This window comes from Canis aureus, chromosome 17 (genome assembly GCF_053574225.1).
Source record: "Canis aureus isolate CA01 chromosome 17, VMU_Caureus_v.1.0, whole genome shotgun sequence".
Classification (NCBI taxonomy): Eukaryota; Metazoa; Chordata; class Mammalia; order Carnivora; family Canidae; genus Canis; species Canis aureus.
In genome coordinates this window covers 44,292,884-44,308,433 of record NC_135627.1, presented here as the reverse complement: position 1 = coordinate 44,308,433, position 15,550 = coordinate 44,292,884, and the positions used below count along the sequence as shown (strand labels likewise).

General features: G+C 39.8%; 1 protein-coding gene and 1 long non-coding RNA gene across 4 annotated transcripts in view; one reads left to right on the top strand and one right to left on the bottom strand.

Moving 5' to 3' along the window:
- The window catches only part of LOC144287945 (uncharacterized), a 35,911-nt gene extending 26,789 nt beyond the window's left edge, over nucleotides 1–9,122 (top strand). The window contains exons 3-5 of one of the 2 annotated variants that reach the window (XR_013355817.1): nucleotides 3,584–3,660; nucleotides 6,255–6,425; nucleotides 8,791–9,122. This is a non-coding gene — a long non-coding RNA (uncharacterized LOC144287945). Of the gene's footprint in view, nucleotides 1–3,583; nucleotides 3,661–6,254; nucleotides 6,447–8,790 lie in introns of those variants that run through there. The other variant, XR_013355816.1, reaches the window with a different exon arrangement.
- Nucleotides 9,123–9,643: 521 nt separating this feature from the next.
- Nucleotides 9,644–15,486, bottom strand: PCDH20 (protocadherin 20). Of its 2 annotated transcripts, none has more exons than XM_077855448.1 (2): nucleotides 14,923–15,486; nucleotides 9,644–13,780 (listed from the first exon to the last, which is right to left on the bottom strand). In XM_077855448.1, the coding sequence occupies exons 1-2, from the start codon at nucleotides 14,977–14,979 to the stop codon at nucleotides 11,054–11,056; spliced, it is 2,784 nt and encodes a 927-aa protein (XP_077711574.1). In that variant the 5' UTR covers nucleotides 14,980–15,486; the 3' UTR covers nucleotides 9,644–11,053. The 2 variants fall into 2 exon arrangements, with proteins under 2 accessions (XP_077711574.1, XP_077711575.1); XM_077855449.1 differs by having other exon boundaries at nucleotides 14,929–15,486.
- Nucleotides 15,487–15,550: the final 64 nt, after the last annotated feature.

Here is a 15,550-nt window from a genome sequence, read left to right as displayed (position 1 = left end):
ATTTACCCAAAGGCCAAACCTCTAGGAGAGAAGAAAAGGCCAGGCTTTTCATCAACATGTGAAACTCCAGTTCTGTAGCTTTTGTCCATTCTAAATGTGTTTCATAAGTGAATAACTTAACTATGAATTGCCACACAACGTAGTGGGTGATTAGACAGATGGTAGGAAAGACCTGGTCCTTTTGTGAAGGTACAGCTTAGAATTGGGCAACGTTTAGAAATGAGCTATTTAACCTCGTGAGTGATCACCTCAGTTTCTTACAAAAATATGTTCTAATTGTTCACATAAGGTCCCTTGCTTCTCCACCTCCCCCCAGTTCTTTGCTCTTAGCTACATGAAAATTCTATTCTTGGAATATGTTTTTATTTTAAGATTTTTTAATGTTTGATTTTTAAATGTACTTGAACCAGTATCCCCAATTTTTTTCTTAGATTAGAATTTAGAACAAAAACCCTACAATCATCAAAAATGGCTGACATACAAAAAGAAAGAGAAATGTATACGTTGAAGAAAGAGAACTTTTTTGCCAAATGAGGAATAAAATGACTTTGCATTTTAACCTTTCAGTCACAGGAGTCCTGATACGAATCCAAAATATTTGACTGCACTTGCAAAATGATATTCTTCCAATACAAAACATATTCTGTAATGTAGTCCTATTGGACTGTTATGTATTGGTTATGCCAATAATAATTGCCCAATAAAAGTCAGTGCACACTAAATCAATGATTCTAATGAACTTCATCTTCTACTGTGAATTTATTGTATAGAGTTAAGCAGCTTTTGAATAGGAAGTGGAGTTAGTAGAAAAGTAGAGTAAGAATGTGTTAAAGAGAAAAAAAAAAAGACTCCCAAAAATGCTTGTTTTCAAAGAATTAAAGATTACAAGTCACTTGAAATGATCCATCGATTAGAGAGACTCACCCATTAGAAAGGCTCTTTGTCTGCAGTAACAAAAGAAAGATACATTTTAACATGCATCTTTTTTTTATATCAGAGCAACCTTTTACATATGCAATCATAACACATCCACCCACAGTAGTTCTCTATTACAAATATCAGCTATTCAGTTCATCTCATCCCAAACTGGGTCTGAGATGAATTCAACAATTCAGCACTGTTCATGCCAGCTGTAATCAACCAAGAAAATCCTTTATGGAAATAAAAACACTTCTGGTTTTCTGTTTATTTCTGTGACCTAGTGAAAGTAAAATCAACATACACTTTAACTAGCAGGGTTCTGTTGACTAGAACACAGTAGGTTCACAGTACATAATTTTATTTTCCATAGTATTCATATTGATTATTCTAAGATTTGTTTTTTCTTTCCTTAGCAAAAGGATAATTAGGTATGTACTTAACACTCTTATAAAGGAAAATTCAAACTTCTATTGTAAAAGTTGCCCAAAATACAAGCAGATTTCGTTACAATGCGTCAACTAAACTCAGCCTTTAATGGATGTGTAATATATTTTTCAGGAGACTATAGTAGTTTCCATTACTGCTTTAACAAATTACCACAAAATTAACAGCTCAGAGTAACATCCATTTATTAACTGCCATTCCTCTCTCGTCAGAAGTGAGTACAGAGTGGCTTAATCAGTCCTCTACTTGGTACTTTGCAATGCAGAAATCAAGGTGTTAGCGGGGTTGTACTTTCTGGAAGTTCTGTGGATGAATCCACTTCCAAGCTCATTCAGGTTGTTTGTGAATTCAGTTTCATATGGTTATAGGACTGAAGTCCCTTTTTCTTGTTAACTGTGACTTAGGAGTCTTTATATTTCCTTAAGTCAGGAAATCTCCCTATTTTAAGGTCTATAGTGTCAATTACATTTGCAAGTTCCCTTTTGCCATATTACATAGTGTATTCATAGATTCACACTCAGGCATGGATATCTTTGGGGCACCATAATCCTTACACATAGGCTAATATAGGTATTCTGAGAACATTGTGCTTCCCTTATGGAACACCAGTAGGATGGTTGATTATGATCAAGGAAGCTCAAAGGGGAATAAAACATTGATGTCTGAAGATTCCTCCTGGTTCAGTGAGACAAATATTTTCTAAGTCTTTGTGTATATTTACCTGTCTTTTCCAATATGTACTTTTACCACTAAGGTCTTTTAGAAATAATCTCCAGCTGGGCTAATTGACAATTACCACCAAACGGTTTGATTGAGAATGTTGGTATATCATGGCACTTCAAACTGTGTGTCCTGAGTCAAGCATAAAGCACAAAAATGAAATTAATTTGATCCATTTCAGTTGTATTAAATCTCTTATTTCAAAGAAACTTATAAGCCAACTTATATTCAGTTATTCTTCACAGAAATCTGTATATTAAATTGCTAAACACATTTGTAAATGAGATGGGGGAAATGGTAGTGGTTTTTGTAGGATAAAGTCTTTTGTGGACTAGATGGAGAAATCAGACATGCAGGATGGTTGGCTTTGCTAAATTTGAATGCTTAGATGATTCAGTGTAAGTGTTTTAAAGATAAGATAAATACCTGTATTGAAATTTCTCTCGTTGCAGTGAATGTTAACGGCTATTTACAAAAAATTCTGTAAATAAAATGAAGGTTTTTACTGTCGGAAAATGAAAGGATCATAAATTGAAAGCTGTCTCAAAGCAATAGTGCTTTTTAGCACCTGTTTTATGGTTAGCATTGCACACACTCATTTGGATTTTGAGAACATGTGGGATCTTAAAATTTAAGACAGAAATGTGAAGGAAACTGCTTTCCCAAGTTAATAAGGCAGTGGGGGTGAGTGATGAGGAGGAGGGTGGATGATGCTTTTCAAAAGGGAAAAAAACTTTTAGGTAAGTAATTTAATTTTTTAGGATTCTAAAATTATTATTCACTTAAATTTTTCTTCCTCTGACCATCCCACTCTCCCTTTAAAGTACAGTGTTTTTTTTTACCATGAATTTTCTAGAGTTACCTTCTCTGGAGTATTTTTTCTTCATAATAAAATGGAGAATTCAGAATGTATGTGCAGTAATTTTTATACATTAACATTAAAATGTCCTCTCATCATACATTTCACCAGATCTCATAACTTTGAAAAACACTGTTACATAGTATTACTTGAAAGATTTACATAACAATTCCCAAAGTACATTTTACACTCCCATTAAATCAAAACTTCACAATGCCAAGAAAACACCTTAAGAAAGCTTATTAACACAAAACTATGAATTTGAAATGATTTAATGTATATTTGAAAAATAGAAGTCTGTGCTATTTGTGAAACATAGTATGTGTGTACATATGTACAAATGTAGAGTCAATGAATATCATAATTACATTTTAATTATTCTGGAGTCTAAAATTTATGATCTTTCTGAAAGGAGTGACTGGTTAACAGTGCCTGTTGCATTGATTTCTTTAAGTTTTTAAGTGGAAGTTTCCTTTAGAGTTACAGGGAATTCCAATTTTCAAAATGAGTAAAAGAAATAGATGTTGTAAAAGTCTTTAAATTTGCCCATTCTATCCACAGAAAACAATTTCCATTTACTAATTCATATACATTGCAAAGATGATATTCTTCTAATAATTTTGATATTCTCTTTATTAGCTTCTAGATATACCACATATCTCTGGGCAGCACTTTGATCTACTATCATGACCGTTGTCTCTCTGGTAGAGGTACAGGTAAGAGACACAGGTGAAAGAGTAGATGAGAGACACAATATTAATTTCTATATTTGTGTGGTTCACATTCGTTTTTCCCAAACTGGAGAGTAATCTTTTTGAGGATGGAAGAAGATTTATCCTTGTGCCAAGCATTAATGTCTTGCTTATAATAAGCATAGGCTAATATGTTTAGTAAATAAATAGTTAATGGTAATACTTTTATCTTTGTTAAAGATTCAGGATATAATACCCAAATCTGTAAGGAAAAGGACAATAATCCAAAGTTCCTTTGAGGTTGTGCAGTTTGTGATTTAGTGAGTTCCTAACGTTCAGTCATTCTGAGTTTACCTTCATTTAACTTACTATATATATAAGCCTGGTCATCTTCATTTTCTTTCTTCTTTCTTTCTTTCTTTCTTTCTTTCTTTCTTTCTTTCTTTCTTTCTTTCTTTCTTTCTTTTCTTTTTCTTTCTTTCTTTCTTTTTTTCTTGCTCTTCTTTCTTTCTTTCTTTCTTTCTTTCTTTCTTTCTTTCTTTCTTCTTTCTTTCTTCTTTCTTTCTCTTTTTTTTCTTTTTCTTTATTAGGGAAAGGGGGAGGGACAGAGGGAGAAGGAGAGAAAGAACCACAAGCAGGCTCCATTCCCAGGACAGAGCCCAATGTGGAACTTAATCTCACATCCCTGAGATCATGACCTGAGCCAAAATCAAGAGTCTGATGTGTAATGGACTGAGCCACTGATTGCGCCAATTCATTTTCAAATCAGTTATATCCCTATAAACACACTCGGACTTACATTTTCTATCATATACAAGTTTTGCATAAGTAAATATTCATTCCCACATTTTAAATCAGGTTTATTCCTTCTGTGTTTCTGTAGGGTTCATGGAATTGTCCTTGATTATTCTCCCTTACTCTCTAATCTCTTAAAGTTTTATGCTTTCTTACTATTTCTTTGCAGTTATAATTATCAAATACATAATTGGAGGGGCACCTGGGTGGCTCAGTCGGTTAAGCGTCTGCCTTTCGCTCAGGCCATGATCTTGGGGTCCTGGGATCAGAGTCTCTCACCCAGTTCCCTGGTCAGCAGGAAGTCTGCTTCTTCCTCTGCCCCTCCTCCTGCTCTTGCTTTCTCTCTTTCTTTCTCTCTCTCTCTCAAATAAAATCTTTAAAAAACTATAAAATTAAAAATACATAATTTTATCATTTTCTATATTTCTTCCTTTATGAGGAATAGCTTTATCTTTAAAATTGTGTCAATATTTTTTCTCCCAGTGCATGCAGGGAAGATACATAAATCTCAATAAATCAAGTGAATAATTAGTTTTGATGGACCTCAGTTTTAGATGAGATTTCATTGCAGAGATTTTTTTTTAATTTTAATTTTTAGTATTGTCTTTATAAAACTTTGGTGAACTTTCTGATGAAGGTAAAATTAAAGTATATGTTGTAAGGGAAATATTTCAAAGTTGGATTTTGTATTTAGAAGGATTTTGAATATTTTTTACATTCATAAATCCTGTTTTGTTCTTCTTATCCCCTAAATTGTCAAACTTTTCCTTGGTATTCTGTATTTTAGTTTCTTCAACTGAAAAATGAGAGAGTTGCAAGTTCCGTGGTCTGACAACTTAAAGTCCTGGCCCTCATGAGATTTCCAAAAGAAAAAGGACATATGAATTCATTTTAAGAAAAAAAAAAAAAAGGGGAAAAAGTCAAAGGGCTTAAGAAATGAATAAATATATTAGATTGCTTTGAGCATATGGGCCTTGAATCTAAAACAGTATCAATTTTATGGATTTTTGTTGTATAATAAGGACGTTGATTCAATGAATGTGATGGAAGAATGAGTGAAAAAACTGCTAAGACAACTTCATGGCAAACTAGTTAATTCCAAAAGCAATAATAATAGCCCCCCTTTTTTGTGGAGCCCTTCATTTGTGTGAAATATATTGCATGAATTAATTTATTTGATTTCCAAACTTCACAAGGAGATAGAACAAATACATAATTTTCATGTAGACAAGTCTTAGGGCAGTTATTTTGGAAAAGAGGACAATTTTTCTCAAAGCTAGGACTGCATACAATACTGTTTTTACACCTGTTATATGTTTATTTAGCCTGGGTTTGAAACTTCCACCAGTGAGTACTAGATACTAGTAAATTATTCATTTACACAGATAAACTCAGCCTAAGATATGTTCAATGACTTCTTTCATCCCAAAGTGATGTTAAACCTCAAGACCTAGGTATCTCTTTTTTTTTTAAATAAAGATTTTATGTATTTATTCATGAGAGAGAGAGAGAAGCAGAGACATAGGCAGAGGGAGAAGCAGGCTCCCTGTGGGGAGCCCAACGCAGCACTTGATCCCAGGGCCGCGGGATCACAACCTGAGCCAAAAGCAGATGTTCAACCACTGAGCCACTCAGGTGCCCCCAAGACCTATGTATTTCTTGACGGTATTTACCCTTTTCACCTGCTCATAGTTCCTTGATCTTGTTCAGAATTGCCTGCAACAGACATATCATGTTTCTTGAAATGCACAAAACACTTGAAATTATGTTTGCATCTTATACTGTCCATTTGATATTTTATTCTTTTTTTCTTAAATTTTTAGTATGACTCTTCTGCCTGTGGAGATGTTTAGTGCAACTGCAAGCAAAATATTGCAAATGGATGAAATATTCTTCATGAAGTCAACCTCATGCTGGACTGTCTACCACATGCGCACACAATAATGTTTGTTAAATTGAATAGAATTGACAGTCATAAATACGAAATAAATTGGGTAAGTTAGTGCCCTTTATAATTCCATCTGTATCATAAAACCCAACATTAGAAAGGGGGTTATGGCTCCAGTGCTTTCATTGATCATTTAATGTTTAGTAAATGAGTTCCCTGCCTTTTCAAATTTGTAAAATAGGCTTGAAAGCCAAATATGAAAATTGTGAATTTTCTGGTCTCTCACATATCGATTTTTAATTTCTATTGGTATCACAAGTTTATAGCTTTAGTTTATAGCTTTATCAGCTATAAATTATTTACCTGCCATATCCTATACTATATCTTGTTCATATTCCCTGATTTAAGACCCAAACTTTCCCTTGAATTATCACTACTACCTTGTAGTGAGTCTCTATAATCTTCCTCAACAGAAGCTTCATACATGGCCAAAACGGTCAGTTTAAAACACAGATTCCCTAGGATAAAATTGCAACCTCCAAGTAGAACAATGAATCCCTTCATTATTTGCAGTATATGTACAGCTCCAAGCTCCTTACTCATTCTTTTCATCCCTTCAACCAAAAACATTGATTTTTCAATCATGACATGCTCTTTCACCTGTGTGCTTGGACATTATTCTCTCTTCCTTGAATACCCTTCTCTCTCCTCTGCCAACTTCTCCTAGTTAAATTTTCAATTAGACATCACCTCCTTTGAGAGGGCCCAAATTAGAAATTGCCCTCTTTGGGAAGCTTTATCTAATACTTTGTAATATTGGGTTAGGTCCTGCTCACTTGACACTCGACATCCTGGGAGTAATCATTTATCCCACACAATGTTTTGAGATTGAAGGGTTTTCTATTCTATTGGATTTCCACACTATAAAGTCATTGAGGGTCAAAGACTCTGCCTTGTTCTCAATTAAATTCCTGGTAATTAAGAGTACTAAAATAAATACAAATGGAATGAATAACTGAATTATTTTTTTTTAAATCATCCCGGTATTCTTCTTGACATTAGTGGGTTAAGGTTTAAAGTTCATCCAGTTTTGTTCTATGCCAATAAAGGAATACATTCCCATTTTAGGGGTTTATCAGAGAAAAAAAAATGCTACCATTTTAAAAGCAATTCTGTACAATATTTGACATTTAAAAATTATTATAGATTGTATGCATGTATGTACATATGAATCTGAAAAGTTTTATGATCTTTTCTTATCAGATGTGGAAACAACTAGAAAATACATTATAGTGGGGTTTTTTCCTCAGGAATTACCAATTAAAATTTTTTTTTCCTGCTTCGAGTCTATTTGCAGGACTGTCATTTCTCTACCTTTTAATAAATATTTATTTACAATTCACACTGTGAAGGCACATGGCTAGGCAGAGATAGTCAGCAAAATGGTATTTTGGAGCAATTGACTAGATCCTTGCAGTGAGCAGATCTACCTTAGAGGGAAGAAAATGGTCAGATATCTAGGTCTCTGGTCCCTCTGAGCTTAGACTGCCCAATGTTGAGTTGAAAAGCACCATATGTTTAGTATTGTCTTTCCTTACATTTTCCATGGTCTGTAAGAGGCAAGAACCCCACAGAATCTTCACTTCTCCAAGGAGAGATTGAGACCTGAGTCTCCACTGACTCAGGAGAGCATTGCATAGTTCCTCCTTTTACAGTTGTTAATTGAGACATTTTCTGGGAGTACAAACTGGAATCCTTATGAGATATCTAACTGGAATCACGTCAACTCCATACCATCCTTAATATAGCCTCGGTATGTCTTTCATAGCAGGATTATGCCCATTGTTTTCATAAAACACATCCGGAACACAAAGGATTTGGATTTTTATTTTCATTAAAAGAAAATAAAATTGTTTTAAAAGAAGGACCATCCCCCCCCCCCCCCCCCCCCTTTAAACCACCATTGATAGAAGCAGAACTGCGGAGAAAACTTTTTTTTTTTTTTTTAAATAGGGTCAGGGAATCTACTCTGAAGACTCAAGTAATGTAAATTGTTTTTTCCCCTATAGCTGAAATTGCTTGTTGCTTTTAAATTTCCCAATCCAAATTAATGAACAATTTTCTCTGTAGTATAAGAATGGCTTTGGCAGTGCAGATCAGAGCAATCTCTTCTTCATTAAATTGGGCAAAGAGGATTCACTGGTTCTCAAACTGTTAAATGGATATTAGGGCTTTTAATGAATGGAACATTTATTTTTGTGCCAGCTCAACTAACAACATTGACATGATTAGCATACATTTTGGCAACTGTTCTAGCACAAGGTGTTAGTAAAAAGGGGCTTTTATCTTTGAGCTTAATTTACTTTAACCTTCCTTGTTATAAATGCTTTTAATGTGAATGAGATGTTTTTGTAAAGGAAATCCTGGCACAAGAAGTTATTCAGAAATATGTCTTTTTATTAACGTTACAGGCATTTCTCATGCTAGAGACGAAGCCTCTACCCCGAGGAACGTGAACTTTCTTCAAATTTAGAAATAAATAGAATATTTTGTTACTTTTACTCATGGTGAAATCACTGCCCTTAAGAGGATTTTTTTTACCTTAATGGTGCTACTTATTTAATATGTAGTTCCTTCCTTTAAAAAAGAGAAATAAGATACAAAGATGACTGGTAGAGGATGGTTTCCTCCACTGCCATACATCAATTATGAATGAAAAGTTTTGGGGGGTTAAATGATCTTAGTTTCTTAGCTCAGGTGCTTCTTATACAAAAGGAATTTCCAATAAAAATATAATTCCTTTTTGTAATAAACAGTACAGCTTCCTATGTTTGTTTTATTTATTCAAATTGTCAAACCGAAGAAAACAAGAGAAATGAGTTAATAATACAAATTCAAAAGGTCTTGGGTGTTTGCATTCAATTTTTTTTTGCAATGTATTTTAAAAATGTATTGAAAGCCATTGTAGCACAGCTAACAAAGGATTGGTTATAAGTATGTAGTAAAGCGAATGTCTATAGTTGATACTAGACCAAAAATTAATATGCGTGTGGACATGCCTGGGTATAAATTTTCATATGAACTCCTGTCAAACATATAGGCATACTATTATGTATATATATATACGTCTATGTCTACACACATATGAAATGATTTACCCAATGTTTAATTGAGTAATTAATTAGTTTAATATAAACTTTAGCAAACAGAATATTTGCACTTTACCCACATTTACCTCTAGAAGCAAACAAATGCCAATAGCAGGCACTTCAGTGAAAGAACAAGCCCATGTCCAAATATAAGATGGAAAAAATGAGAAAGAAATTATGAAAATATATACCTTTAATTTGCAGACATATAAACACGTTTGGTACAGTACAGACACGTGATGCCAAAAAGTAGAATGATCCAGTTTAAGCTAAACACATTCCTTGTGTATACAGATATTTTGCTATAGCTCTCATATAAAATAAAATTCCCAGCTCACACAATGAAGTGAAAGAGATCAATCACTAAGGAACCAGCTTGCTTCATTGCAAAGGATTCAGTAAAAGCGAAGTTATCAAAGAAATCTGCTGCTGGGCTTACAAATAAACTCTTGGACCTAATCCAAAGCCAAAGAAAGGAAGCCAGAAATGGTAGCCAACAAACCTAAACAACAACAAAAAGATAAGTATAACTTTTCTATAAAGGGCTCAACTAAAACAACCGGTGATGTACACACTAGCTTCTAGAATAATTCTGCTTTAACATGATTTTTATTTTCTCCTGTGATAAATGAGTTCAAGCGCATGAAAACCTAAAATATAACCCAAGTAGAAAGTACTACTGACAAGTTGTCAAAGCACTAAAATGTCGTGAACACCTAGGAAGCACCTAAGGATTGAAACATTTCTTTGCTCCTGGCTGTTTTCCTTGGACACAATTTCTAGTTACAATGTCTTTAAAAGGAGAATATACACATTTCCCCTGTAATAATAGCAAGTGCAGTGGTACAGGGAACAGAAAGCAATTTGAGTACACAGAAAGTGAAAGACTCTTCAGCAGGTCAAATCTTTAACACATGGCAATGCCTTCACCCTTGCTAAAAAGAAACTGCGCTTCTTGGTAATGCTTTCTCTTTCAAACTATACATGATGTACTGGTGAGGTAATAAACATTCTGCTTACGGACGCATTTCCTTTCTTGCAATATCATACATTGAAGTGCAGTGAAATTCAATTTATTTCAATTTCATATTTCTTAAATGTTAAAAACAATATATTTAAAATATACTCTTTCACTAATTTCATGTACAACAACTGTCCTGTACAATACCTCAAAACAGTTCCCTGCAAAGGAGCAGCTGATGCCCTCTTGTGGTTAAAGGACTTTTTCCACCAAAAAAAAAAAAAAAAGCAATGTACCATTTCTTACCTTATTCCCAGGTTCTATCAATCTGCTTGGTGAATGAAAGCTGCAAATCATGTCCAAGCTTTTTTTTTTTTTTAAATATATATATATATATTTATAACAGTTCTATAGCTGTTAGTACTAATTTTCATTAAAAAATGCTGTACACATTTTATAACCTCTGATTTTGAATTTAAAAACCTGTAAACAGCTTATTTACAATATAGTACAAGTTATAAATTAGTTGTTCTTCATTGGAACTGTCATCTACACACTCTTGTTTAGGTGATGAAGACTACCCAAAGCCAGTTAAAACAGTTCTGTGTTATTCACAAGAAAATATCAAATATTAGAAATAGCCATTGGTTTCCTCTCTCTCATATGCAAGTCAATTTTTCCTTTGAGTGGAATTTGTACTTCCAAATTTTCGTCTTCCCTGTGGTGCTTTTTCCCCCTCCTTAAACAGATGTATATACCCATCCCTGTTACAAGTGTGATAGAACCCAAGCTTATTACAGACAGAGCTACGAGGGTGGGCACACAGGACCCAGACTCGATTTTCCTATGGGTTGGTTCTATTGAGATCTGTGGTTCTTTCTCCTCTATGTTAATTTCTGGTTCCTTTCTTAAAAGACTCTCGATGTAGCTCTCATTACTGACAGTGTCATTGACAAACAGGTTCACCATGACTGTGGAATGGAGAGGTTCTGGATAACCATGATCGCTCACTTTCACTAGTAAACGATGGAGTCCATAGTGTGTCTGCAGCAGCGCCTCTTCCAAAGTAATATTGCCGGTTTTAGGGTCAATCCTAAAGGACTCAGGCCGAGGACCTCTTCTTCCAATGATGCTGTAAGCTATGACAGCATTCATGCCTGTGTCTTTGTCAACAGCATAGACCTCTGTAACTGGGGAGCCGGGAAGTGTAGAAGGCAGTACCAACAGGTAGGACATGTTAGACTGAGGAAATAAAACAAGAGGAGGGTTGTCATTGATATCAAGAAGCAGAATTGTGATTTTTGCAGTCGAAGAGAGGGCAGGCTCACCCCCGTCAACAGCTTCGACCCACAAAGTATAGGAGCTTTGCTGCTCTCTGTCCAAAGAGACTTTGGCTCTCAGCATGCCCTTTCCTGTGTCTATGACAAAAATATCACTCTGGTTCACCACCGAGAGGGCAACCCATCCGTTTCGTCCGGCATCGGCATCTGTTACACTAATTACCCCAATCTCACCATACCCTGGAAAGTTTTCTGGCACAAAAAAGCTGAAGTCCTTGTTGATAAACCGAGGGCTGTTGTCATTTTTATCCAACACTGTGAGAGCCACAGTGGCTACTGATTCCCTGGGTGGCTTTCCAGAGTCAACAGCTCTGACTGTGTACCTGTACTTTTCTTTCTCTTCTCGGTCCAGCTGAGTGGAAACTGTCAGAATTCCTGTGACACTGTCTAAGGAAAAATATGATGGGGCATCAGGTCCCAGGAAATATGAAACTTGGCCTCTCTCTCCACTGTCAGCATCTGTCGCATACAGCTTAGTCAAAAAGGCATTGGGTGCATTATTTTCTTCAATAGTTAGTTCCAGCAAGGGTTGAAGGAAAACAGGAGCATTGTCATTGTCATCTAAAAGTTGCACTTTAATAATTTTTTTGACATGAAATCCCTCAGAGTTCCAGGCCACCACAGCTATTTCATAGAACTGCTGTAGCTCATAGTCCATTAGTTTTGTGGTTTCCAGCAAATACTCATTATTGTATGGTTTGTAGGGTGATAACCTAAATGGTCCTTCACCGTCCAGGTAGCAGTTCACCTTGTATTTACCTTCTGGATCTCTTATGGTGAAGAATGCAATTGGAGTGTTAATGGGTTCTAGTTCTTTCAGGTAAACAATACCATCTACCTCATTTGCTATATAACGAGGAACAATTTCAGGTGGTCTGAAAATAACTTTGATAATGGTCACCAGGGCTGTGGTCACAGCAGGGATGCAGCCCGGCCCATTAGCAAGGATGGTGAGCTTGTGAGTTTGCAGAACACTTCCCCCAATCTTACTGAAAAGTTTAATGACTCCGGTGGTTTCATCCAGATGGAATAAGTCCTTGGACGCTTGTGGAACTTTCTGGCTGTAAGAGTAGGTGATCTGAGCATTGGTTCCCAAGTCTCTATCCACAGCCTGGACAGCTGCGACCGGTGTGCCCACTGTAGCATTCCCAAACACAGTGACATTGATTTGTGAGTCAGCGAAGAGAGGGCAATTGTCATTAATGTCAGTTATGCCAATGGTGAGGGTGGCGCTGCCCAACAGTGGTGGAGACCCACCATCCTCTGCTATGATGATGCTCACGTACTGGTCCTGGGTCTCCCTGTCCAATAGTCCCATGACAATGAGGTAGGGAGTGCGCTCCCCATTCTCGTTCTCCTCCACATCCAGGGTGAACATGCGATGGTAGTCCAGTAAGCGGTAGGTCTGCACCCCATTAGTGCCTATATCTGGGTCCATGGCAGGATGCTCTATGGCGAGCCGGGTGTTTATAGGTGCATTTTCCGGGACCCAGACAGAGATCTGGGAAACGGGGAACTGCGGGGCATTGTCATTGACGTCCCGGATGGCGATCTTCACCTTGACAAACCTAAAGTATTCCTGAGGCAGGACCAGTACATCCAAAAGCAAAAGACAAGAGTCCGAGGAAGGGGAGGAGGAGATGGAAATGCTGCCGCCCCAGGCAGCTCCCCCACCTCCTTCGAGACACAGGGCCTCCCGGTCGATCTCCTGGGCAGAAGTGTGCAGCTCCCCGGAGCGGTTGTCGAGGGTCACGTACTGGCCGCTCAGTCCCCGGGAGGCCAGGCTGAAGGAGAGAGGGGGGTTGCGCTCCGCGACCGCGCGCTCGGGCAGCTGCGACAGCTGGTCCTGCCTCCCGGGCGCGCGGGGCACCAGCCGCAGGTCCTCGGCCAGGCTGCCGATGAGCACCCCCGCCGGCAGTCCCTCGTTCAGGCTGTACAGAAGCTCCGTGGCCCGGCTGTAACTCGCCAGGCAGTTGAAGGGTCCCACGAAGAGGAAAAGCAGGAACAGATGCTGCAAGGGGGGGGTGGGGGGAGAAGGCTCGTTACAGCCGCGCGGGAACACGGGGGCTGAGGTCCGAAACCCGGGCGGCTGGGTCATCGTCTTTGCCCCCATCCCCGTTACCAAGGGCAACCCCTGCAGTCGGAGAGGGACGACGAGGAGGAAACTTGCTGCAAGGCAGAAGTGTAAGGGGCAACATTGTCGCCCAAACTTACGTTTTCTGTTCCCTTTCCAGCCTCCCCTCTCCACCCCCCCGCCCCCCGCCGCTCTCCATCAGCCCCCTCCCGAGCCGGAGAGCATCCCTGGAAACACACGCCAAGACTGGAGGCCCCCGACTCCGGGACTGCGCCACGCCGCGGGGAAGCCACGGGGGAGGCTACGGAGAGGGGGGAGGCTGGGGGGAGCCAGGGCCGGCAATTCATCAACTGACTTCCCAGTGAAACGTTTCTACCACTGAGGTCTCCGGAACGCGACGTGGGTCGCATCCCTGAATACGAGACCCCCCGCAGCAGCAGCAGCAGCAGCAACAACATCGGTAATAGTAATAATAATATGGAAAACGTAGAGGTGCTTTCCCTTCCAAACCAGCCCCCCCCCCCCCCCAATTAAATAAACACTTTAGGTCAGAGAAGTGATTTTCATTTTGGCTCTCCTCTAGTGTCAAATCGGAAGGATCTGGATCTCCACCTCTTATCAAGCCCTCACTAACCACCCCCCCACCCGGCCCCCCGAGCGACCAGAAGTAGACGCTGAAAATGCTTAACGCAAAAACAATTTGTCCATTACAGCGGCCAGTCCGGGCAGGTGCCGACAGCAAGAAAGAATCCCCGCGCCCCAGTATCTCCAGTGGATCGAGCCCCCTCCCCCCCCCCCCCCCCAGCCCCAACCTCATCTGCCTACATTTCAATTTCGGAAACTTACTCTCCCGACCCAAGGGCTTTGCCAATCTCGTGCTAAGACACCTTAACCCCCCAAAACTCCTTTTCCCTCCCTTCCAGCCTTCGCGTGAAGTTTGGATTCCGGGGAGAGGTTTTTTTTTTTTGTTTTGTTTTTGTTTTTGTTTTTTGGTTTTTTGTTTTTTTTTTTGCAAAAGCTGCCTCGCGCGCGGCACCGCCGCAACCGGGCGGGGGGCTGCAGGGCTCCCGGACCCCAACCCTTACCGGCAGGCGGCTGCGGCTGCGGCTGCTCCTGGGACGACTTAGACGCCCCATATCCAGGCGCGGGTGCCGGGTCGCCGGGCGCCAGCTCAGAGCCGGGGCCCGCGAGCAGCGCGCGTTCCCTCGGCCGCGCACTCCCAGGGCGGCTGCGGTCGGCGCGCTCCTGACCGGAGGGCGGCACAAGACACTCCCTCTCGGTTCATGCAAATCGCTGGGGGAACTTCAGCCAATAGTCACCGGCTCGTCAATTAAGGACGGGGGCTAACGGGCGTTGGGGGGTGCGGAAAGGGCGCGGGGCCCGAGGGCACGGGCTGGGGCCGGACGCCGCGGGAGGCGCCACCCGGCCCGGGCCCCGCGGCGCGCGCGCCCACCAGCCTCGCCGGTCGCAGCCCGAGTCCACAGGTTGCGGGCGCGGGAGGGAGAATCCGCATCAATCAAGAAGCCTGCTCGTAGATCCGCTGGAGAGAGGGAGAGGGGGGAAGTGGGCGCCACCGAGCAGCCGCAGGCGCGAGCCCCAAAACGCTTCGCTTTGCCACCAGCTCTTCCGAGACACTTGCAACCGAGCGGGGTTTGCACAGGGAAGGGGCGGGGGCGGGGCGGGGGCGGGGGAATCCGCGCTCCTCTG

Coding starts and splice junctions, on each gene's coding strand:
- PCDH20 (XM_077855448.1), bottom strand. CDS start 14,979: ATGGGGCGTCTAAGTCGTCCCAGGAGCAGCCGCAGCCGCAGCCGCCTG. Junction 13,781..14,922: donor GCAGCCGCCTGCCGGTAAGG/GTTGGGGTCCGG, acceptor CCCCCCTTGCAG/CATCTGTTCCTGCTTTTCCT.